A 21,917-nucleotide genomic window follows, 5' to 3' on the forward strand; every position below is an offset into this window, starting at 1 on the left:
CTTGAGGTAACGGCAAATCTCATGTCGTCTTCACTTCCCTCTTGTCTTGTGAGAGGCATTTGGAACTCTCGTCCTACACCGACAATATCAACGATTGATCCTCTTCCCTTCTACACTCTCGAAAAATCGTCTTTGGAGCACTTTTGGGGTTTTCTTGGAACTCTTGTCATTCGCTTCGTTGTTCGCAACTCCTCTCTAAGCTATCTCTTTCTCCTTTCTGTTCTCACTCTTTTTGTCTCCTAAAAAGAAAATGCTTTCGTTTTTGGTGCAAGTCGCGACGCTTGCTTCGTTAGCTACTCTATCTCTCGCAGATGACGCTCCAGTGAATGACTTGAAGGCATACAATAAGGGCTTCCTCGGTCAATTTCCCTCACAGGAATTCAAGTCCTCGGACATAGTAGCCCCTGTCTTCCAAATCAGTACCTTCAACCCCAATCTTGTCGATGATTCAGGGTTTCTCTTCTTGACAATGGAACACGGCGACAAATCAGGGCCTGCCATCTTCTCCAGCAAAGATCTCAGCCTTGTATATGCTGACATCTCATACGCCAAAACATTTGATGCTCGTGCTCAAGTGAAGAGCGGAGGCAAGTATCTCACTTTCATTGAGGGCGGTCGCTGTCATGCCTTTGATGCCAACTACCAGAAGAAATGGACAGTCGAGATCGAGAACCTAGGGTCTACACAGGGCAGTATCCATGAGTTCGAGTTCACAACTCAGGGGGGCACAGCTCTGATGACCGCTGTCCAGGATGTCAGATACAACTTGACTGCTCTTGGGGGTGAAATGGATGGTTGGCTAAGCGATTCCATCTTTCAAGAAGTCGAGCTCGAAACCAACAGGGTTACCAACGTGTGGAGATCCTTCACACATGTCAACCTGACCGACACCATGGTCAAATACAGTCCCAAAAAGACTTTCATGCATGGTGATGGTTTCGACTGGTTTCACATAGACAGCGTGTCGAAGGTATGAGCCCCCTTCTTGGCTTCTCAACCGTCCAGGAACTGACCAGGAACAGACCTCGAAAGGTCATTACCTGGTTTCATCAAGGAGTCTTTCGGCAATCATCCTCCTCCAGGCGGATAGCCTGAACCCACGATGGGTCCTCGGAGGAAAGCGCAACCAATTCAAGGACCTCAGTGGCGGCAATGCAACCAACTTCGCAAATCAATATGACGCAAAGTTTGTCCAGGGCAATGAGAGTCAAATCAGTTTCTTCGACAACCAAGCCACCACAAGCGGATCGTGTAGCGGAGAAAATTGTTCTCGTGGTGTTGTTGTGGAACTTGACTACGAGGAAATGACAGTCAGGCTTTTACATGAATTTTATCATCCTCAGGAGATCTCCTCGGGTTCAGGGGGCAGCGTCCAGGGCCTTGACAATGGCAACTTCCTTATCGGCTGGGGAGCGAACCCAGCGATTACAGAGCATACATCCAATGGTACAGTTGTCATGGATATTCAGCGAGGAGTTATCCCACATGAAACTAACGGTGACCCCGATCTTGATATATCTGTGTATCGCGCGTGGAAGATGGAATGGATTGGCCGACCTCCATGGGGTCCTTCCATCGCTTCCGCGCTTCCAGGGAATGAGGCGACAAACGCTACCATCTATGTGTCCTGGAACGGCGATACTCAGGTTGACCAATGGGAAGTGGTGCGTTCAGACACACCCCTTACTCGTAACTGTTACTGACTCTTCAGTAGTACGTTGGTGAAGATGACAAGAATGCCACTTCTTCTCCGAGACTTCTCGCAAATTCATCTCGATTTGGCTTTGAAACAGAAATCCTCCTGGAAACATTGCCACTTCCTAGATCCGCACGGGCTGTCGGTGTAAGTAAAAGTGGTAAGATCCTCGGTTCAACAGCCACAGTTGATCTTGCGAGTGGTGAACTTCACGGCAATAGCAGCAGTACCTGGATTGTAAGGGCGAACACCCCCGATGGAGAACCGAGGGATGATCCTCACGGTGGGAACCAAGGAGACGAAGGAGACTTTGCGTTTCATACGAGACCGTCAGTTAGCTCCGTGTTTGCCCTTCTACTCGCTATTGCCTTCAGTAATTTTTTCTAAGCTGAGCCTGAGTTGGTGGTGAGTCGAGGTTAGAAGGTCATTTTTGGTGCCGATATCTGGCGGAGTCTTTACACGGCAGGACAATTCGAACTATTCAATAGTATGGGCACATTCAGTTACTTTCTTAAAGATAAGGGGCTTTACTAAAGATAGTTATTCCAAGTCAAATTTATAATATGTTGATGGCTGAAGTGGCGATGATGGTGTGTATAGGGTGACTGGCTGACTAATCTCAACTGATCAACTTCATTGCCGTCATCACAATTTCATACAAGTTCATCCTTTTTCAACATTTCCAATTTCGTACTATACTTCAACTTAGTCTCTCATAGATCTTCAAGGCTCACGAAATGTCTGTGCCTATACGCCGGGTGCCCTTTGTATGTCGGCGTTGCCTACAAGTTTCTCGCCAACCCAGAACATTGCCACCAGCTCACTATACAACTCAAGCTGGTGCATCCAAGACAGAGGATCAACAACAAGACAAAACTGCAAAGAAAGGCGAACAAGAGAGTGGTGAAAATACTGTCGAGAAGGAACTTGGGCCCTTAGCTCGACGGTTGGAAGAAGCTACAGAGGAAGCCCTCTTTACCGGTGGAAGAGCCGGACGTCGGGCCGTTGAGGATGCCGGTTTCTCGGAAGAGCTTAAGGAAAGACTGTTGAACAAAATCGCAGATGCAAATTTTAAATCTGAAAATGCCAGCGCCTTTGCCGAGGCCAGTCTCTCGTCAACGGCAGGCGAGGGGACACGGCATATCGCTTCAGCGCAGGCGTGGACAGGAGAAGAGAGCACTGCAGATACGGTACTTCGAATGCTCGATGATGCAAAGAAACCTCTCGCTCCAGGCCTAAGGGGCAAGTTTCAACCCCCTCCGGTTGATATGCGACTACAGAAGCAACCGAGGCGATCAGCTGGAGAGAAAGTAGCCAAAGCGAGGGACAAGGTGAACACCTATGTCGGAATGGGTGGTCAACAAGCCAAAAATAGTATGAGTGAAGATGAAAAAGAGGCTTGGAGAAAAGAGTTGAGGGAGAGGTTTGAGCCTGGAGCCCGAGCGTTACCAAACTCTATCACGGGTCTTGCAGCACTGGCGAATGAACGCATCGAGAACGCTATTGCGAGAGGACAGTTCAAGAATATTCCCCGCGGAAAGGGAGTTGAGCGTGATGCTCGCGCCGATAACCCCTTTATCGATACGACGGAGTATATCATGAACAAAATGATTCAAAGACAGGACATCGTTCCACCCTGGATAGAGAAGCAGCAGGAACTTGCCAAGGAGCTCGGTATTTTTAGAGCTCGACTCCGAAACGACTGGCGACGCTTTGCAGCGAGGATGATCGCTTCACGGGGAGGATCATTGCAGGAGCAGATTCGAAGAGCAGAAGAATACGCTGCAGCAGAAGAGGTGCATAACCCAATTATACGAAAGAAAACCGATGGCCAAGTGGAAGAGATTAAAGCTGCCTCGCCGGTTGTTGGAAGGCCGTTTCGAGATTCAGCGTGGGAGCAAACTGAAGCCGCATATCACAAGCTGTCGATTGAGCGTCTTAATGCCCTGACACGAAGCTATAACTTGATGGCACCGGATCTAGCAAAGAAGCCGTACTTTTCACTTGAGCGAGAACTCAAGGCGTGCTTTGCTGAAGTTGCGCCTACAGTGGCTCGAGAGATTCAGGAGCGTGCAACGGGTGGAACGGCAAGGAGTTTGGGAGGAGGGGGTCAAGCGGGCAAACAGACGGGTTTGCTAGAGACATTGACTGGAGGTGACAATGTCAAGGTTCATGTTGAAGCACAGGAGAAAGCATATGGGCTGAAGGAGTGGTGGAGAGACGTGTGGAAGAAGAATTGAGGCTAATAGTCAGACGAGGCATATCGATCGGCACATGTAGCATTGTATATAAGAGCTGCATCACCACTACCCAACAACGGCAACAAAGCCTGACTCATAACGTAAGAAAACTCAGACACTCAATTCCCATGCAAGTCCCCGCCTCTTCCCCAGATGGCTGGCAACTTTATAGATCAACTACGGCCCCCGCACGAACTATCGTGACCAGGTAGTGACTGAGAGCAGTCCCACCCTGGCATGTGTATAAATTTCAAGATCAACTGTGTTTCGCTATAAACTGGCCTGAGTCTTGAAGTCTTAGCTTTATCGAATAGTAGCTGACCGTAAGGGCCTCAAGACTGTAGTATCAATTGGGGTCAAGGAGTGACTTCCTTTGAGTTTTGGGGTAACTCCAATGCCACGAACTGGAGCTGGTGCATATATATATATATAGGTCAGTAATAGCCACTGCTTGGCCTCAAATCATGTTTTGACGACACAAACTTTGTGGCTTCCACGGCACTTCAACTAACATCAAGAAGATAACCGGCAGAATTCGCTCTCGCCACTGAGCGAGGGATGGAAATGAACGGTGAAGATTTGTCGGTCCTACCACGGACGTTGAAAGAGTTCCCCAATTATCCTGGTAGTTCCAGGGGTTCGCAAGTTTTAATGGCGCTAAATGGCTGCCGATTGTTCTAGCTTCTGGGCATTGGAGTCAAGTAGGGTTAGCCAAGATGAGGCTCCGCACCCTTGGTAACTTTCGAAAAGATAAGCTTGAATGCCGTTGTCAACAATGATCAACGTTCTGTTTGAAGTAAGGCAGTGTATTCAGGACGCAACTGTGGCCGCATGTATCTTGGTCTCATGGCTCAACCATGCTTCTTTCGACATCCGAATGAACCAGATCTGACATGAACCGCGAGGTTTCTTCCTGTGGTTAAAGAGCAATCGGCCCACTTGAAAATAGCAAGGGTGGGCTTGACAGATAATGTTCCTCGACATGCGCCATTGGCCTGTGGCCTCACAAGCTCCCTGACAATCTGTTAGCAAATGCAACGACCACAGGGAGAAATTGCGAGCTCCAGACTCTAGAGTCGTACTCCATTATTCAATGGTTTTGCCATACTTGGTCTGGCATGGCTCGTCCCGCTTTGATCCGACCATCCGCCCCTAGAATAAAAGTTGTTGACCATTGGATCCATTTTTTACCAGGAAAAGGTCCCTTTCAGACTCTATCATACTTTCTCTCTTCTTGTGCTTCTCTCTCTCTCTCTGCGCTTTGCTCTGCTTGTTCTCTGTTGCTGCTACGTACTGGTGCAGGTCGTGTGTGAGTGAAGAGTGGTTATCATTGTTGTCGCCCACAGATTCTCTGTTGTTTTCTCGTGTCTCCTTGTGGTCCATCTGAAGTGTCACCTTTCTCGCACACGTTGAACTTCATACTCGTATGACTTCGTTCAACATTCCACCCCATCACCACATCAAGCGTATTTGGAAAAGCTTTGATCGTATTGCTTGGCCCCTCTCCGTCCGTTGCAGTGCTCTCCAACAGTCGTCTTCAGCTTTGTAAGTCAGGTGTTGATTGGTTGATAAGCCCATCTTCACGACCAGACTCAGGAAGCTGAAGTCATGGCGGGCAAACAAGACATGGTGACGCCGGCCCCGGCAGCGGCCCCGCCTTCGAAGAACACCCCCGAAAACACGGCCGCCGTGGACTCGGCCGCTGAGGACAACACCGACCCCAGCAAGACGCATATCAACATCGTCGAGCATGCCCGTTCGGCTGCCCACAAGGAGCGTACCATGACCCTCCGCCAGGGCATCAAGCTCTATCCCAAGGCCATTTTCTGGAGTATCCTCATCTCCACATGTATTGTAATGGAGGGCTATGACATCTCTCTCGTCAATAACTTTTGTATGTGTTGACCGATCCCCTGGCCATTCGTGTGTGACTGCAATCAGATGCCTGGCGTGCGGTGTCAGCATTGATAGTGAGCGAAGCTATAGGTTCATCTCGCTAACACTTACTACCAGATGCCTTCCCGCAGTTCAACAAGAAGTATGGCGTCCTTGGTGATGATGGAGAATACCAGGTACCGGCTGCGTGGCAAGCTGGTCTGAGTAACGTAAGTCATCTGCCCACAAGTCCTCAGTGTACTCGCTCATCAACAATTCATAGGGAGCCCATTGCGGTGAGATCATTGGTCTTTTCATCAACGGATGGATCTCAGAACGATTTGGTTATCGTTACACTGTCATGGCCTGTCTTGTCTGTGTAGCTGGCTTCACAACCATCTTCTTTACCGCCCAGAACGTTCAGACCCTGCTTGTTGCTGAGATACTTTGTGGTATTCCGTGGGGTATCTTCCAAACATTGACCATCACCTACGCATCTGAAGTTTGTCCTGTTGCTCTGCGTGGGTACTTGACGACGTATGTCAACTTCTGCTGGGGCCTTGGCCAGGAGATCGGCATAGGCGTCATTCACGCCATGCTCAAGCGCGACGATGAATGGGCGTACCGCATTCCATATGCTCTCCAGTGGATGTGGCCCTTGCCGCTCCTCATTGGCATCTTTTTTGCGCCTGAATCGCCGTGGTGGCTGGTCCGAAGAGGTCGCACCCAGGATGCTAAGGAGGCATTGCTTCGCTTGACCAGTCTCGACCGCGAGACTGACTTTGACGCCGACGAAACTATCGCCATGATGGTACATACAACTGCCCTTGAAGAGAAGATCACATCTGGTGCAAGTTACTGGGACTGCTTCAAGGGCACCGACCTTCGCCGTACCGAGATCGTATGCATGATCTGGGCCATTCAGAACCTAAGCGGCAATTCATTCTCCAACTATTCCACCTACTTCCTTGAACAGGCTGGACTATCAGCCGACAAGGCATATTCATTTGCCCTTGGCCAGTACGGCATCAATATGGCCGGAGTTTTTGGTGCTTGGGGTCTTATGACTTTGGGTATTGGCAGACGATCCTTAGTTCTCTATGGTCTCTGCGGTCTTTGTTCCATGTTGCTCATCATGGGTTTCCTTGGTCTAGTGCCCGAGGCTCATCGAAGTCAATCATCGCTAGCCACAGGCTGTATGATGATTGTATGGGCGCTGTTCTACCAGCTGACCATTGGAACTGTATGCTATTCTCTTGTGGGAGAATTGTCATCCCGGCGTTTGCAGATCAAGACAGTTGTTCTTGGCCGTAACCTCTAGTAAGTCACGAATATTGTGAAAGACAGGGACGCTGTCCTCAGTTGGCGTTTAGCTATGATGAAACTGTTGTTACTGAGAGCTAACCACATTTGACAACAGCAACGTCGTGGGCATTATCAACAGCGTTTTGACTCCTTATATGCTAAACCCCACAGCCTGGGATTGGGGTAATTATGCGGGATTCTTCTGGGTAGGAGCCACTTCGTCACTCCATAACATATACACCTCGTTACTGACGAGAACAATAGGGCGGTATTTGCTTCTTGTGCATCATCTACACCTTCTTCCGGTTACCAGAGCCAAGCGGGCGCACATTTGCGGAGCTCGACGTGCTTTTTGAGCGAGGTATCAGCGCAAGGAAGTTCGCGTCTACTGAGGTGGATGTATTCCATGAGACCGTGGAGGAGAATGTCATGAATCGGTACGAAGAACTCGCGGACGCACCCTCCGAGAAGGTCCACGACAAAGCATAGGTTGGCAGATTGTAACTGCTCAGCCCCCTACGCACTCTGACCCCAGTGCAAGAGATGAATAATGTTGTCGAGATGATTATACTCCAACCTTGCAAATATCCCAGCAAAGCATCAGATGTTCAGCTGAAATGCGCCACAGGTAAGATGAAGAGATCTTGCTAAGGGGATATCTCGGATCTTGGTCGGCATTGACATTTGCCTTGGCACTTGCATCACATCGGCGTTGGCGTTTGGGAGTAAGTTCCATATCCTTATGGACTTGCAAAATGTAGTTGCAAAAAACGGGAGGCTCCAGTATGTGATTTAGTTGAAGACGTCACGATAATTGACTTAATGATTCCCTTGGTAGATGCTGTATTTCTTTTGGTGTGAAATTGACCGGTGTTTGAAGCCCCCACGTTTTGGTAATTTCAGTTTGAAATGTTTGGATGGCCACTCCCATAAACCAATCGACGTTTCTGCGCTCAACTACCTTGTGGGTTCCTGTAAAGATAGTATATACCGCAGCCTGAAGCTTGTATGATCCAGCAACGGCATATGTATTGCAGTTGTAGAATACACGGGACCGGGCCGGTCACGAGGACGGAACTGGTGCAGAGAAAATGCGCGTGTTTGTGGGTGTCATAAAGGTAGAGCCCGGTACCTGAGGCATGGGCTCGGTGACGCAGTCAGGACTAAAGTGAGCATAAAGACAGTAGTGGGAGCGGAATCTGGACAAGCGGAGAGACAATGGGCTTCGAGCTTCAAAGGGCGCTGTCCTGTCCGTATCCTAAGAGCGGACCCGCTGCTACAGACAGGCCCAGCGGAAGACCCAGAAAGGGACGCGCGGTGAAGAGGCCGGAGTCGACCGGACAGCTGGAGAATAAATCGACAGTCGTTGGAAACAGGTCAGGGTCGGATTCGGTTGCCGGCGGTTGATGGGAACTTTCTTTTCTTTCCTCGCTCCTTTCTCGGGGTGGCTTCATATATAAGCTGATTCCAGCAGATATATGGGTTTGTACCAGTGGTGGTATAGAAATTGCCGTTGAAGAGTATAAATATAAGAAGGTTCGTACCGGCCGTTGAAAAGAGTATCATCGAATGCCGGTTTTATCTAGTGATAAATCGAATGCGGATGAACCGGGCTCTTGACATGTGGAAGCTGCTTTGAACCGTCGTGCATGTGTCCATATTTGCTTGACAAGGATCCATCTCGATCCCGGGTTTCAAGCGGCCTTGATGATTTTGGGGTCCCAGCTTCTGTACTCAGATCATACTATCCCGAAGCGGCAGGCAATTGGTGACAAAGATCCGTCCTTTCGATGTGGAAACGACAATTTGATCTTGTCGACTCTGGATAAATTGGTGGACCATGCTCATTGTTGTGTTTATTTAGAAATGAATTATGATGGGCAAAAGGAACAAGACCCAACAGGGTAAAAACAGAACCTGGAACCGCCTCAGGCGCACCACTCAGCTTGAGGCGTTTCTTTAGGGAAAGAAGGAACGCCCTTGACCCCAACAAACAACAGGGCGGGTTTCAGTTCTTACACAGCTACATACTAGGTAAGCCTAAGACTTTACATATTATCCTCGACTTGGCATATCTTGTTACCTATAGAGCCTAAATGGCAGTTGACAGAACTAGAGTAGTTCATGTTTAAACTTATACCAACTCTCCTACCTTTTGACTCACAATTCTAGAGTCTGTGTCATCATTAAAAGAGTCATTCTTTCTAGCCAAGAGTCATGGCAAGTAGATCGCAGAGAAACACCCCGGGAAGGATCAAAATATTGTGGCTTGAGCGCCTGTGACTGCCATGCTTCACACGCCGATGTCCGGGGTAACCCCACTAGAATTTCACGGGCAGGAGAAGCCCACCGAGAAATGCCCTGATCAAGGTGAGCTCATTCTGTGGGAGCTGCTTAACGCCCCCATAAATTAAGGGTCTCGATTCCGTTTCCAGCGTCTGATTGGACAACAGATCCCCTAGCCCAGCTCCGAAGAGGCCCGATCGCCAAAATGTACGTTAGACACCACGCTTTGCCTAGTCACACTCCGCCATAGGATAGGATCGCCTCAAGTGATCCTACTTCTCCTCCCACGCTTTTTTATTCTCCTCCTCTTTCTCCTCCTTCAACCTCCTTTCAGTCACCAATCCATCCCTCATCATCACCTTCACAATGCTGTCCACTCTCCGAGTCGCCAGCCGCCGGGCTGCCCGTCCTGCTCAGTTCAACCTGGTTGCCATTCGCGCTGCCTCTCACTGGGCTAACGTTCCTCAAGGTCCTCCTGTATGAAGCTCCCTCACTGCCGGCGCACCTCTCCTGTATGATCTCATGCTAACCTCTCACAGGATGTAAGCTGAATCAACCATTTCTGAGCTTTGCGCGAGCTTCTGTTGCTAATCAATTGCTTGTTTTGTTCTGTACAGGCCATTCTTGGTACGTACAACGCCCGCTCTATGCGATGCGCTCCGTTTCTCCGAATACGGGGCGTTTTGCGCCAAAGACAAATCGCTTCACCACCATGAATATCGATATTAACTTGTCTCTCCAGGTATCACTGAAGCCTTCAAGGCCGACAAGAACAGCAAGAAGATCAACCTGGGTATGTTGCGACGTCATCCCCCACCATCCGAATGCGGAGGTTTCTCGCTATTTCTCGACCTCATTCTGACCCGAATCCCATACAGGTGTCGGTGCCTACCGTGACGACGCTGGCAAGCCTTACGTTCTTCCCTCTGTCCGTGAGGCTGAGCTCAAGGTCGTCGATGCCAAGCTGAACAAGGAGTACGCCGGAATCACTGGTGTTCCTGAGTTCCCTCCCGCCGCCGCCAAGCTGGCCTACGGTCCCAACAACCCCGCCCTTGATCGCATCACCATCACCCAGACCATCTCTGGTACCGGTGCCCTCCGTGTCGGTGCTGCTTTCCTCCAGAAGTTCTTCCCTGGCGAGAAGAAGATCTACATCCCTACCCCCTCGTGGGCTAACCACAAGGCCGTCTTCAACCATGCCGGTCTTGAGGTCGAGCAGTACCGCTACTACGACAAGAAGACCATCGGCCTTGACTTCGAGGGTCTGATTGCTGATGTCAAGGGTGCCCCCAACGGCAGTGTCTTCCTTTTCCACGCTTGCGCTCACAACCCTACCGGTGTTGACCCTACCCAGGAGCAGTGGAAGCAGATCTCTGACGTCGTCAAGGAGAAGGGTCACTTCGCCTTCTTCGATATGGCTTACCAGGGCTTTGCCAGCGGCGACACCGACAAGGATGCTTTCGCTGTCCGCTACTTCGTTGAGCAGGGCCACAACATTGCCCTGTGCCAGTCTTTCGCCAAGAACATGGTACGCTAAACAAATTTACATGTGATATCTAAAAACAGCCAGCTAACAATCTCATAGGGTCTCTATGGTGAGCGTATTGGTGCCTTCTCCCTCGTCTGCGCCGATGCCGACGAGAAGAAGCGTGTCGACTCTCAGCTCAAGATCATCATCCGACCTCTGTACTCCAACCCTCCCATCCACGGTGCCCGCATCGCCTCCGAGATCCTCAACAGCCCTACTCTCTACAAGCAGTGGCTCGGTGAGGTCAAGCAGATGGCTGACCGCATCATCACCATGCGTGCCCTCCTCAAGGAGAACCTTGAGAAGCTCGGCTCCAAGCACGACTGGTCTCACATCACCAGCCAGATCGGCATGTTCGCCTACACCGGCCTGACTGCTGAGGAGATGACTCGCCTTGCTGAGGAGTTCTCCGTCTACGCTACCAAGGACGGCCGTATCTCTGTCGCTGGTATCACTTCTGAGAACGTTGGTCGTCTTGCCGAGGCCATCTACAAGGTCAAGGGTTAAATACGAAATGACCAGAGTATAAAATGAGAAGGATGTGCGTCCAGTGATCACACTGCTTTGAAAAGCGATCTCTTGGATGCAAAAAGACAGCTACGACCATGAAAGCTGTCGGGGCGGATGGCTTGAAAATACCCTAAGTCTAGGGTCCAAGTCTAGTATCAGACTTGGAGAACTAATGACGAGACGAAGAGAATCTGAAAATACATGTACGAGTAACCTATATAGAAGACGTTCTATGCGTTCGCTACCTCTCCAGCACCTCATACTGAGTTTGGAAATGTGAAGATATATACATTCGATCTAAGTAGGTATTAAGTCTAAGTTATGCTAGCAATTCGCGCCGCTCTTGTGCCATCATTATCTTTCATACACCGTGAATAGTTTGAAACACATTGTGTCTCACAATTACCACCCCTCGTTAACCCTGGTTCAGTCGGTCCAGGTCTCTTTTCACTTCATCCATTTGTCTCGTCATGTCCCGATATACCCTCGACATCTCCCTCATCTTCCTCTCCTTTGTCTCTCCGCCATCAACACCGACGCCGTACTCTCCCAACTCAGCCTGCAGACCGCGAATGCGCTCCTCACCTCGCATTCTAGCATCGCGCAAGTGCGCGCCATAGTTCTTCAGAGCAGCAATTGCTTCGGGTGTGTAGACCGCGCGGCGCACAGAGGCAGCAGCTATAGCAGCATCGGCGTCGTGACGACGAGCTTGAAGGGCGACATCTGCGGCGCGGAGCTCAAGACTGCGGGCTACAACGCCGTGCTTTACTTCAAGAGCGCGGACGAGAAGACTCAAAGCATTGCTGGCGGACTGAAGAAGAGTTGTCAACGCGGCCAGGGAGCGTAACCGGTGAGTGCTCAGATCTGCTTCTGCAGCTGTGAGGTCAGAACGCCAGGACATGAGGGTAGCTGGCAGCGAAGCAATATGTCGATGGAGAAAGGATGGATTCGTAGACGGATGAGCGATTCGTGCAAGACCTAATGCCCAGGTCCGTAAATTCGATGCGATGACTGGTGCAAGAGCTGGAAGGAGAGTCTCAAGGTCTGAAAGGGGAGGATGGGCGAATAGGAGCTGGAGGGTATCTTGAGGAAGAGGCGGATTGTTGGCGTCGAGAAGTGGAGGGAGGATGAGAAGAAGATCAAGTAGAGGTTCTGGAAGCGAAGGTTGTTGCTGTAATTGCGATCTTGACTCAGTAGGTTGTTGATTTTGAGGTGCTCGTAGGCGGGAGGAAGCTCTTGTTGCGGGCGGTGTGCTTGATGGTGTTGCCGATGAGATGGCGAGAGTTAAGAGATGTTGTTTCGCGCAGACAAGACGCCTGCGGTTGAGTTCCTATACCTCAAGTCAGAATACAACACCATTATTGAAACGATAACCATGGAGTAGTCTCACCTCTCGAACTGCAGCTCGCTCTTTAGCTCTGGGATCCTCCTTAGTCGATCCATCAGGATTAAGTACAAGATTAGTAAGTTTACTATAGAGATTCGCAAAATCAGGATTATTCTGAAGAACAGAGTCTTCCACAGGAGGAAACATGGCCATCGTATATCAGATCAGATCAGATCAGATCAGGTCAGATCCCGCTGTCAACGAATACTCATTGTTTGCTTTGTTGATAGTGAAGCTGTAGTGGATCCCATCGCGAAGACACCACGAAATCGCCTGATTGGGCAATTCCCTCAAGTTAAACGGCCCCACGTCTCCGGCGCCGGAACATCACGCCCCTCCGAACAACGACAGTCCAAAAATCTCAACTCCAAAAGGTCATTGATATCGTCGACGATCAGCGCATCTCGAAGGGGGCACTCCGCGCTCGAAAATCTCCGCCCGCCTCGACGTCAATTGAAGACCAATGTCTCGTATATAACCAGAAAATCACACTCCGAGATTCGATAACGAATATCATGGCGTCCTGGGCCCCCGCTCGGCCGGCTCTGAGGGCCCTGGCCTCATCATCAACAGCGACTCCCGCTCGACTATTCAGCACAACTCTTCCTCAGCAGACCAAGACGATCAAGTCACATCTTCTGCCCAACCGTCTGATCCCCCCATACCCCTATGGCGAGCGAAGAGTCTACAAGCAGTCCAACAAGGGTCTATACGGCTCAGCGAGAATTCGTTTCGGTAACACTGTTGCGGAAAAGTACAACAACAAGGCCCGTCGATTCTGGCGTCCAAACGTTCACGTCAAGGTCTTCAGGCTACCCGCAATACAAGCCAACGTCAAGACCCGCCTCACACTCCGAGTTCTCAAGACCATCCGCCGAGAGGGTGGTCTCCAGGAATATCTTCTCAAGAGCAAGCCCGCCAGGATAAAGGAGCTTGGCCCCGGTGGCTGGAACTTGAGGTGGCTGCTCATGCAGTCCAAGGATATTCAGAAGCGGTTTAACGAGGAGCGTGTTGCTCTGGGTATGCCGCCCAAGGAGATTGAGGACCGGGATGATATTATTCAGTATGCGCTCGATTTCGCTACTCCGGGGCCCCTAAGCAAGCGTAGTCAAGCGACGCTGGGCGAACTTCTGGCGCAGGAGTTTGTGTTGGGTGACGAGGATTTGGCTGATTTGGAGGGCATTCAAGAGCTGTCAGATGAGGACGAGGCCCTGTTATTCAAGGAGCTCGATGCAGAGATGGAAGCCAGAAAGACACAAGGCGAGCAAAAGATTACGGTGTAAAATGTCTTATGTATAATATGTACCAAAACCCCCCATTTTCAACGCCTTCCAACCATTGTATCGCCAACCCGCCAGAGCCACGATAGAAAAGACTTTTTTGTTCATACTGTCATTTCAATGGTTGCTACATAATCCAAACATGGTATCACTTTTAATCTAGAAACGGAGATCCCAACCAATCTTGGGGCCCAACTTGGGCAGCTCATCAGCGACGCTCTGCACGTCCTTGTCACCACGGCCACTCAGGCAGATGACAATATCCTCACCCTTCTTCATTGTCTTGGCAAGCTCAATGGCACCAAAGATACCGTGAGCAGTCTCAAGAGCAGGAATGATACCCTCGAGCTGACTCATGAGTTTAAAGCCAAGGAATGCCTCAGCATCAGTGGCAGCAACGAACTTGGCTCGCTCGTTGTCCTTCCAAGAGCTCAGCTCAGGTCCGACACCGGGGTAATCAAGACCAGCGGAAACGGAATGTGTCTCGGTGATTTGACCATGCTTGTCCTGGAGAACATATGTCCTCACACCATGTAAGACACCCTTGGAACCACCAGTGAGAGTAGCACTATGTCTGGCGGTATCAACACCGTCACCACCTGCCTCAACACCCAGAAGCTTGACAGTAGGCTCATTCTCGAAGGGATAGAACATGCCGACAGCGTTACTGCCACCACCAACACAAGCCACAACAGCATCGGGAAGCTTGCCTCGCTTCTCGAGCATTTGTTGCTTGGTCTCGTTACCGATCACTGACTGGAAGGTTCGGACAATGGTAGGGAAGGGGTGAGGTCCGATGGCAGAACCGATGATGTAGTGGGTAGTATCCAAGTCAACGACCCAAGCGCGGAGGGCCTCGTTGACAGCGTCTCGAAGAGTCTTGCTGCCAGCTTCGACAGCAACAACCTTGGCGCCGAGAAGTCGCATACGGAATACGTTGAGGGCCTGTCGTCGGACGTCCTCCTATTCAATGCATTAGTGACGATATTCAGATCAGCGAATAGGCTTAAACTTACAGCTCCCATGTAAACTGTGCACTCCATACCAAACTTGGCACAAACGGTAGCGGTAGCAACACCGTGCTGACCAGCACCAGTCTCAGCGATAATGCGTTTCTTTCCGAGTCTTCGAGCAAGGAGAAGCTGTCCCAGAGCGTTGTTGATCTTGTGACTACCAGTGTGGTTCAGATCCTCACGCTTGAGCCAGATGTTGGCACCACCAGCGTGCTCAGTGAGTCGCTCAGCCAAGTGCAAGTGGCCGGGTCGCCCCATGTACTCGTAGTAAGATCGGTACTCCTCCCAGAAAGAAGGGTCGTCCTTGATCGCATTGAATCCATCCTCCAGTTGTGACAGGCAGTCCATCAGACTCTCAGGAACGTACTGACCACCGAACTCGCCAAATCGCTCGGGGATCTTGCCGTGAAGAGCAGCGAGCTGAGCAACCAGGGCGCTGTCCTCCTCGGCAGTGATATCGGCATCTGTGACAGTACCACTGACGGTAACGTTCTCGCCGCTGGGCTCCTTAGCACCAGCAACAGCCTCAACAAGTCCGACCTCTCTTGTGTTCTCATCGGAATCGCGACCTGATAGGTAGGCACAGTACTTCTCGACATCGGCAAGAGCCTGGCCGGGAGCGGCGTTCTTGATGGTGGTGATGATCTGACTGCCGACGACGACACCGTCTGACAAAGTAGCGACACTTAGGAAGTGCTCTCGAGTGCTGACACCGAAACCGACAGCGGCGGGCTTGTTGCCGCTGTACTTCTTCACTCGCTCCAGAAGATCGGGAAGGTTCGCGTTAAGAGTGCCGGTAGCGCCAGTGACGCCCATGCGGGAAACGACGTAGATGAATGAATCGGCGAGCTGGCAGAGAATCTTCATTCGGGTATCTGATGTAGCGGGAGCGATAAGAGGAACATATGAGAGACTATGTATAGAATCAGTATTGTGCTCAGGTCGATTTAGGCGTTTTGACTCACCGGCCCTTGTTGCAGAGCTTTCGGAAGGAAATAGCCTCCTCGGGAGGCAAGTCGACGACGATGAAGCCATTGATACCGGAGGAGTGGCAGTCCTGGAGCAGCTTCTCCTCACCGTAGCTTAGAAGAGGGTTGTAGTATCCCATAAGCATAACGGGGGCCTTGAGACCGCGAGATCGGGCCTCCTTCACCATCGCCAGCGTGGACTCGATTGTGACGCCATTCTCGAGAGCGATCTAAACCAGTCAATTCCTGTCTAATCGAAGCGACTGGTGCTGTACGAACCGTGTTGGCAGTTTGGATCGTAGGACCATCGGCAATTGGGTCGGTGAACGGCGCACCGACTTCGATAACGTCTAGAGTTGCGACTCGGTTAGTACAGTTCACAGGCGTCATTGAGCCGAGGAAAACTTACCGGCGCCACCCTTCTCGAGAGCCAGGAGGATGTTGGGTGTGTCCTCGGGCTTGGGGTAACCAGCAGTGACATATGTTACCAGCGCAGACTGTTTAATAGAGAAGAGTCATTGTCAGTTTCTTTGTTCCTCCAGCAAAAGTTGGTATTCTCGCCGTTTTACCCCGCGGAGGGGCAGTCATGACGGGAATGTGGTGTACTGACCCTGTTCTGCTCCTTGCAGCGCCTGAAAGTCTGTTTGATAGCGTCCATAGCGAATTGATTATCGACTCTGGTCCTAGAAATGATATGGAGATTGAAAGGAGGAAATTCCTAGGGAGGACGTGGTGATCTTTAAAGAAAGAAAGGAAGAATTGAGGCGAGGGTTGTCTGTTGGTGACTGCATTCTCATTCTCCGCCACCGATTCCGGAAGAACGAGTTCCGCCACCTGCAATTGAGCCATTGGACTCGTTAGCTCCTTCCCGCACATGCAAGTCGCCCGCAGGTGCATATTCCGCCCACACTCCGCCCTGCATCAAGCATCATAGCACCCACTTCGGCTCCGGAATTCCCTAATTGGGGAATCAATCAACATGACATTGGATGGAGCTTTGGTTGCAATCTCAGGGTCTTGCATCATGGCATCTGAAACTTGTGACATATCTTGTGCTCCTACCTATGTAAGCAATTACGGACATTGCGATTGGGTATTATCTAGCATTTACCTTTGCTGCAGTCATCATGCACATGAAGACTGAGGCACATACGAGGGAGTCTCTTTGTCGAGCAGCTCCGACGCCAAGCAGCTTGTAACAAAGAACCACATGTAGGGCTGAATTAGCATCAGGAATGACCCTTTGGATCAGGAACAGAACAAACTTTCACTGATCAAAGGGAGTCTACGCATTGTTATGCAGTCGCAATAGCCATGCATTCATCACGCATGCATCACATCCGCATCACCACCACTATACACAGCCATATTTGCAATTGTAGCCTTCAATTTGCTGTTACTGTGTCATTCTAGGGCTAGAAACAATCTGGTTGAAATCATGACCACAAACAACGTAGAACACGAACCAGACCCAAGACTATCCCTTGGACACGAAACATAGACTAAGTATCCAACGACCACTACCTTTTTTCCCTTCTGGATATCAATTGAGAAACATATGAAATAAATATGAGTTGCCTCCATGTCCAAGATACGTTATATTGACGCCTTCCGTCTAGTCATCGCTACATGCAGTTGAAAAGGGTCGTCTCTCTCGGCGCGGGTCCAGCCAGGGCCAGAGTAAGAAAAAAAGAAACTGCAAGGGAAATCATCCTTCAACTGGCTATCGGGCTCCGACACTCCTAGTATTTGCCGCTTGCCGTGTCTAAGTAGCCGTAGGAGCTGCTTCTTTGGTGACCGTCCACCTGTGTAGCACGGGCCCCTGTTGCACCGGACATGAACTTCTCGTCATGCCTGCTTGCATCTTCTCTGTAGTGATCTATCTCGCCAGAGGAGGACCCAAAACGAGGAAAGTGTGTTGCGCCATCGGGATTGGCGGGATCATGATGTCCGACACGAGGACTCAAACACGGTCTGTTGTCTCCAGTATAGCGCATACCACCTTCAGCGCGGCCCTTGTCTGGTGAGACCATGCCGACAAGTGTCCATACTGTGCCAATGAGGACAACAAGTACATACACTAGAAGTATACCGGTAGAGATAAGAGCATCTTGGATCAGCTTGCCGTGAAGCCAATCTGTAACTGCCTTGACAGCCCCCGTGACCTCATCAGTAGTGGCGGACGACGGGGATGCCAGGAACGTGTTAAGCTCCGAGTCACCTTCAACCGAGTCCTTCGCACCCTCGCTGAAGGTATTGTTTTCGAAGAGTGGGAAGTTGACCTGGGCGTGGTCATGAACCCAGGTGAGTCCCTTTTGCACGCTCTCGATCTTGATACCGATAACACAGTGAAGGACTGTCTTGATAGGGTCAAGGAGGATGGTTCCCTTGAAGACAGTGTTAAGTCCATCATTCATGGTATCAATGAATGTGTTGAGAGTGTCGTTAACAGCATCCGTGGCGTTGGTAACATAGCCAAGGACGTCGTTGTTGATTTCACTGTTGAAACCAGTGATCACGCCGTTGGCATCATGGGCCCATTCAGCCGAAACGCTTTCGAGGTTCTCAACAACATCGTCAGCAAATGCGCCGACTTGACCTGCGAGGGCAGGCACTTGGTCTCTAATCGCCTTGAGAAGAAGCCACTGGCAAAAGCAAGAGAAGAAGCCAGCAATTGCAAGAGACAGAATGAAGAGGGCTGGGACGGATGTTGCATAAGCGATAAGCCATCGTACAAGAATCTGTCGCTTGCCCTTGAAGTGCGAAGCGATCTTGATGCCCGCAGTAGCCGTCATGGGTCGAGACGCAATGTAGACAATGTCCATAGGGTCATACGAGTTTTGAGCAATAAGACGAGCATGCTGCTGTTGTCGCCGCCAGCGTCTGATCTCAAGCCAAGCCATGGGAACAATGGCGGCCAGAGCGAGAATAATCAAGACAGCGATGAAGATGGTTCGAGCTTTGTGGATAAGTTCGAACAGGTTGTTGAAGAAGTCGTTGAGAGCAGTGTTCTCAGAACAGAAGGTCAGCTTCTTCTTCTGGGCGAGAGGGAAGACATCCCGATCGAATTTGTAATTGCCGTAGGTTTCGTTGAGGGCTTTGCGGACGAAGTCGAACGGGATCGAGATGGCTTGCTCCGTCAAGTTCTGGACTTCTCGGAAGTCAGGGAGATCGTCTTCCAATTTACGGACATCCTTGACGAAATCTTCGGACTTGATGTCAAAGTCCTTTAGTTCCTTGACGGGGCTGGAGAAGTCAACCTTGGGGATATCGGGAACAAGGTCTCCAAATACAGAGTCTTCAATTCCCTTGGTGACCTTATTAATGCCATCTTCAAGTTCCTTGGAGAGGCTGTCTATCTTTTCCACAGCCTTGTCAATCACGCCGTTGAACTTTTCAGTTGCCCCTTCAGTGACATCGGCAACAACATCCAGACTGCCGTGGACCATGGCGGTAATCAGGCACACGTAAGTGGCAGTTAGAAAGTTGATGTAGAACACGATCATGTTCTTGACGCCGACAAGGACCAGGTCGAGCAAGTACACCATGGCATCGACTGACTTTTCGATTCCAGAGGCTGCGAGTTCGTTTACGCCCCTAGAGAGGTAATGAGGCATGGAGGCCATGGCGCTGCCAACATCTTCGACTTTGGTACAGGCGGAGAGGGCTTTGACTTTGGCATCTCCGACGTTTTCTTTGAGGTCGACAATGAGGATCATGACTCGGACCAGGACTAGGATGAGGAGAATTGTCCAGCGATTCATCCATATTTGGGAGAGCCTTGCTCTGAGGCTGAGGTAGGGAGTAACATTTGGAGCAGTATCGGCTCTAGCTTCTTGAACTTTTCGCATCTCGGTCATTTCGAATGATTCTGACCGGAGGGAGTTGGGTACGGCCGGGTAGACCGGCGGGTCGTCGTTTTCTTTCCGTGAGGAGAACATCTTGAATCTATGTTTGTTGGTAAATGCAAACGATTAAGTTTGTATGAGATTGTATAAGTAGAAAAATGCGAAGACCGAAGGAAGAGGAGGCTGGGTTCGAGTGAGATGTGATGATGATTTACACGACGAAGGGACAAAGATTAATTAGGTAAAGAGCCCAAGATGAAAGATGAAAGAAATGGGACAAAGGAAATGACGGCCGTGAGCAAAAAATATCTCCAGTCTATCGTCTATGATTCCATGTTGATTGTGCAAGGTTGAAGTGCGATTGTGTATGAGTGAAAGAAAAGGCCGAACAATAGAACAATAGGAAGGGGAATAGCAACAATAAGAGAGAGTGATTGAGAAAGCTTTGACGCAAAACATACCTGACTCACTCCACAAATAGAGTATCCAATGAATAACAAATTCCAATAGAAATCAGCTGTAACAGAAACGCCTTTGACAATCCTGGCGGCAGCGCTTAGGGTACGAGAGTGAGGTTGAGTTGAGTGGGCTAAGCGCCCGCCTATACTGGTGACCAGTCACGATGCTGGCAAAGGCCTGAACACAAACAGTTCCGAAACCGAGCCAAGAGCAAACGGACCGCAAGGATAGTGAGGTAGGTAGCGTTTGTATTAGATTAACAGCTGAGGTTGAGCTTGAGTTGAGTTGAGGATACGGTTGAGCTGGCTATAGGTGCGAGGTTGTTTGACTTGTTCGACTTGTCGCTTTGAGTGGCCCAACCGCCTCAAGCATGGGTTGAATGTTATAAGGCCGCTCCGTAGAGGACTTGCACAATGAGAAAGGTACTGTTGGTAGCACTGTACTCGCAATATCACAGCATCAACTGCTGCAGCCTCCAAGTGAATGGGGTGCGAGTTGAAGTATAGATATATAGTGACTCACGCAGAGTGCAAGGGGAACACCGTGGAGCGATAAGGTGAGTGGTGCCCAGCATTCCAAACCTCACCATCAGTTGGCGGCGAAGAGTATGGGCATATAACTGATAGGAAGGCGGCACATCTTGGTAGTCCAAGCGGGTGACGCCATTGCAAGCTGTTTCCCATGAAACCCTAGCCTGAAGCCATGAGCGCAGTGGCGGAGCTGTCGACTGATTCCGATATGCTGGCTATTTGGCTAATGTAACTGCGCCGTAAATGCCATCGTGTAGGTCACTAGAAAAAGCAGGGTCCTCCGAGAAATGATTTCAAAAGGCTATGATCATCACCAGAACATTTCTTGGTGGTGAATGTTTTTTCGAGGTGGCGCACCAGGATGTCGTTGGAGTTGCCAGGGCTGGTAGCCAATCAAGCTTCCAAACAGGGGCCTCTTCACCGTTGAAGCCCCTGGACCCTGGTGAAGAGCTTCCCCAAGTAGCCCAGATAGGTCTAAGGGTCTCTCTTCAGGGCCCTCGTTGACAGGGGTTCACGTGGTCGGTAACCGCCGATCTCGTCCAAATAAATCGCCACTTGATGAGTTGTAGTTGAAACAGGATTTTCTGGAAAGAGTCACGGGGTTGGCTGGATTTGTTTCTGATCATCGTCTTGCATATTCTGAAACTTGGTCAGCGGTGAGATATGGCCAGGGCCAGGTGAACAGGTGAGTGAGGTGTTTAAAGATAGATAGAGTTTGTAGTCAAAGCTCTTTAGCCGTAGTCAAGTTGGGCTGAAGAGTATGATGTCATATGGCGGGGGTTCATTCGTCTTGTTTTCCTCTGGTTCAACAACTTGTGTTGTTGGTGACCTGATGAAAGATGCTGAGCGACAAGCAAATAATTCCTCATCTTGTGAGTACTCAAAATAGAGTTCGAGTTTCAATCTTGCCGAAGCGCTTTGTGTATCGAGCCATCGGAAAGTGGTCGCGTCTTGGTCGTTCCAGTGTAAAACGATTGGTTGCGGTTACAGCC

At 50.2% G+C, this 21,917-nt stretch overlaps 10 protein-coding genes across 11 annotated transcripts; 6 read left to right on the top strand and 4 right to left on the bottom strand.

Moving 5' to 3' along the window:
- Positions 1-250: 250 nt before the first annotated feature.
- Positions 251-2,083, top strand: FOIG_07858 (uncharacterized protein; the record flags this gene model as incomplete). Its single annotated transcript, XM_031207568.1, has 3 exons — positions 251-970; positions 1,023-1,664; positions 1,715-2,083. The coding sequence occupies 3 exons, from the start codon at positions 251-253 to the stop codon at positions 2,081-2,083; spliced, it is 1,731 nt and encodes a 576-aa protein (XP_031063101.1).
- Positions 2,084-2,433: 350 nt separating this feature from the next.
- FOIG_07859 (uncharacterized protein) lies at positions 2,434-3,936 on the top strand (the record flags this gene model as incomplete). The annotated part of the gene is made up of 1 exon (XM_031207569.1): positions 2,434-3,936. The coding sequence occupies one exon, from the start codon at positions 2,434-2,436 to the stop codon at positions 3,934-3,936; it is 1,503 nt and encodes a 500-aa protein (XP_031063102.1).
- An 851-nt stretch (positions 3,937-4,787) lies between these two features.
- On the bottom strand, positions 4,788-5,319 carry FOIG_07860 (uncharacterized protein; the record flags this gene model as incomplete). Its single annotated transcript, XM_031207570.1, has 2 exons — positions 4,788-4,950; positions 5,231-5,319. 2 exons carry the CDS (start codon positions 5,317-5,319, stop codon positions 4,788-4,790), a joined length of 252 nt encoding a protein of 83 aa, XP_031063103.1.
- On the top strand, positions 5,068-8,033 carry FOIG_07861 (MFS transporter, SP family, general alpha glucoside:H+ symporter). 2 transcript variants are annotated; one of them, XM_031207571.1, is made up of 5 exons: positions 5,068-5,830; positions 5,950-6,041; positions 6,095-7,131; positions 7,232-7,322; positions 7,381-8,033. In XM_031207571.1, exons 1-5 carry the CDS (start codon positions 5,545-5,547, stop codon positions 7,603-7,605), a joined length of 1,731 nt encoding a protein of 576 aa, XP_031063104.1. In that variant the 5' UTR covers positions 5,068-5,544; the 3' UTR covers positions 7,606-8,033. The 2 variants fall into 2 exon arrangements, with proteins under 2 accessions (XP_031063104.1, XP_031063105.1); XM_031207572.1 differs by having other exon boundaries at positions 6,095-7,322.
- A 301-nt stretch (positions 8,034-8,334) lies between these two features.
- On the top strand, positions 8,335-8,665 carry FOIG_07862 (uncharacterized protein; the record flags this gene model as incomplete). Its single annotated transcript, XM_031207573.1, has 1 exon — positions 8,335-8,665. One exon carries the CDS (start codon positions 8,335-8,337, stop codon positions 8,521-8,523), a length of 189 nt encoding a protein of 62 aa, XP_031063106.1. The 3' UTR covers positions 8,524-8,665.
- A 1,103-nt stretch (positions 8,666-9,768) lies between these two features.
- Positions 9,769-11,437, top strand: FOIG_07863 (aspartate aminotransferase, mitochondrial; the record flags this gene model as incomplete). The annotated part of the gene is made up of 5 exons (XM_031207574.1): positions 9,769-9,879; positions 10,020-10,029; positions 10,145-10,195; positions 10,281-10,930; positions 10,988-11,437. The coding sequence occupies 5 exons, from the start codon at positions 9,769-9,771 to the stop codon at positions 11,435-11,437; spliced, it is 1,272 nt and encodes a 423-aa protein (XP_031063107.1).
- A 195-nt stretch (positions 11,438-11,632) lies between these two features.
- FOIG_07864 (uncharacterized protein) lies at positions 11,633-13,074 on the bottom strand. The gene is made up of 2 exons (XM_031207575.1): positions 12,831-13,074; positions 11,633-12,770 (listed from the first exon to the last, which is right to left on the bottom strand). The coding sequence occupies exons 1-2, from the start codon at positions 12,978-12,980 to the stop codon at positions 11,856-11,858; spliced, it is 1,065 nt and encodes a 354-aa protein (XP_031063108.1). The 5' UTR covers positions 12,981-13,074; the 3' UTR covers positions 11,633-11,855.
- A 93-nt stretch (positions 13,075-13,167) lies between these two features.
- Positions 13,168-16,887, bottom strand: FOIG_07865 (tryptophan synthase). Its single transcript, XM_031207576.1, has 6 exons — positions 16,699-16,887; positions 16,498-16,585; positions 16,368-16,438; positions 16,086-16,318; positions 15,124-16,033; positions 13,168-15,070 (listed from the first exon to the last, which is right to left on the bottom strand). The coding sequence occupies exons 1-6, from the start codon at positions 16,744-16,746 to the stop codon at positions 14,267-14,269; spliced, it is 2,154 nt and encodes a 717-aa protein (XP_031063109.1). The 5' UTR covers positions 16,747-16,887; the 3' UTR covers positions 13,168-14,266.
- On the top strand, positions 13,173-14,375 carry FOIG_07866 (uncharacterized protein). The gene has a single exon (XM_031207577.1). The coding sequence runs from the start codon at positions 13,343-13,345 to the stop codon at positions 14,108-14,110; it is 768 nt and encodes a 255-aa protein (XP_031063110.1). The 5' UTR covers positions 13,173-13,342; the 3' UTR covers positions 14,111-14,375.
- A 499-nt stretch (positions 16,888-17,386) lies between the features above and the next one.
- FOIG_07867 (uncharacterized protein) lies at positions 17,387-21,631 on the bottom strand. Its single transcript, XM_031207578.1, has 2 exons — positions 20,398-21,631; positions 17,387-20,036 (listed from the first exon to the last, which is right to left on the bottom strand). Exon 2 carries the CDS (start codon positions 20,027-20,029, stop codon positions 17,831-17,833), a length of 2,199 nt encoding a protein of 732 aa, XP_031063111.1. The 5' UTR covers positions 20,030-20,036; positions 20,398-21,631; the 3' UTR covers positions 17,387-17,830.
- Between the last annotated feature and the right edge of the window lie 286 nt (positions 21,632-21,917).

The sequence above is a fragment of the Fusarium odoratissimum genome, assembly GCF_000260195.1.
Source record: "Fusarium odoratissimum NRRL 54006 unplaced genomic scaffold supercont1.11, whole genome shotgun sequence".
Taxonomy (NCBI): Eukaryota; Fungi; Ascomycota; class Sordariomycetes; order Hypocreales; family Nectriaceae; genus Fusarium; species Fusarium odoratissimum.

Coding starts and splice junctions, on each gene's coding strand:
- FOIG_07861 (XM_031207571.1), top strand. CDS start 5,545: ATGGCGGGCAAACAAGACATGGTGACGCCGGCCCCGGCAGCGGCCCCG. Junction 5,831..5,949: donor CTCTCTCGTCAATAACTTTT/GTATGTGTTGAC, acceptor ACTTACTACCAG/ATGCCTTCCCGCAGTTCAAC. Junction 7,323..7,380: donor ATTATGCGGGATTCTTCTGG/GTAGGAGCCACT, acceptor CGAGAACAATAG/GGCGGTATTTGCTTCTTGTG.
- FOIG_07864 (XM_031207575.1), bottom strand. CDS start 12,980: ATGGCCATGTTTCCTCCTGTGGAAGACTCTGTTCTTCAGAATAATCCT. Junction 12,771..12,830: donor AGCGAGCTGCAGTTCGAGAG/GTGAGACTACTC, acceptor CTTGAGGTATAG/GAACTCAACCGCAGGCGTCT.
- FOIG_07866 (XM_031207577.1), top strand. CDS start 13,343: ATGGCGTCCTGGGCCCCCGCTCGGCCGGCTCTGAGGGCCCTGGCCTCA.
- FOIG_07865 (XM_031207576.1), bottom strand. CDS start 16,746: ATGGACGCTATCAAACAGACTTTCAGGCGCTGCAAGGAGCAGAACAGG. Junction 16,586..16,698: donor GCTGCAAGGAGCAGAACAGG/GTCAGTACACCA, acceptor TCTATTAAACAG/TCTGCGCTGGTAACATATGT. Junction 16,034..16,085: donor AAGCTCTGCAACAAGGGCCG/GTGAGTCAAAAC, acceptor TTCTATACATAG/TCTCTCATATGTTCCTCTTA.
- FOIG_07867 (XM_031207578.1), bottom strand. CDS start 20,029: ATGTTCTCCTCACGGAAAGAAAACGACGACCCGCCGGTCTACCCGGCC.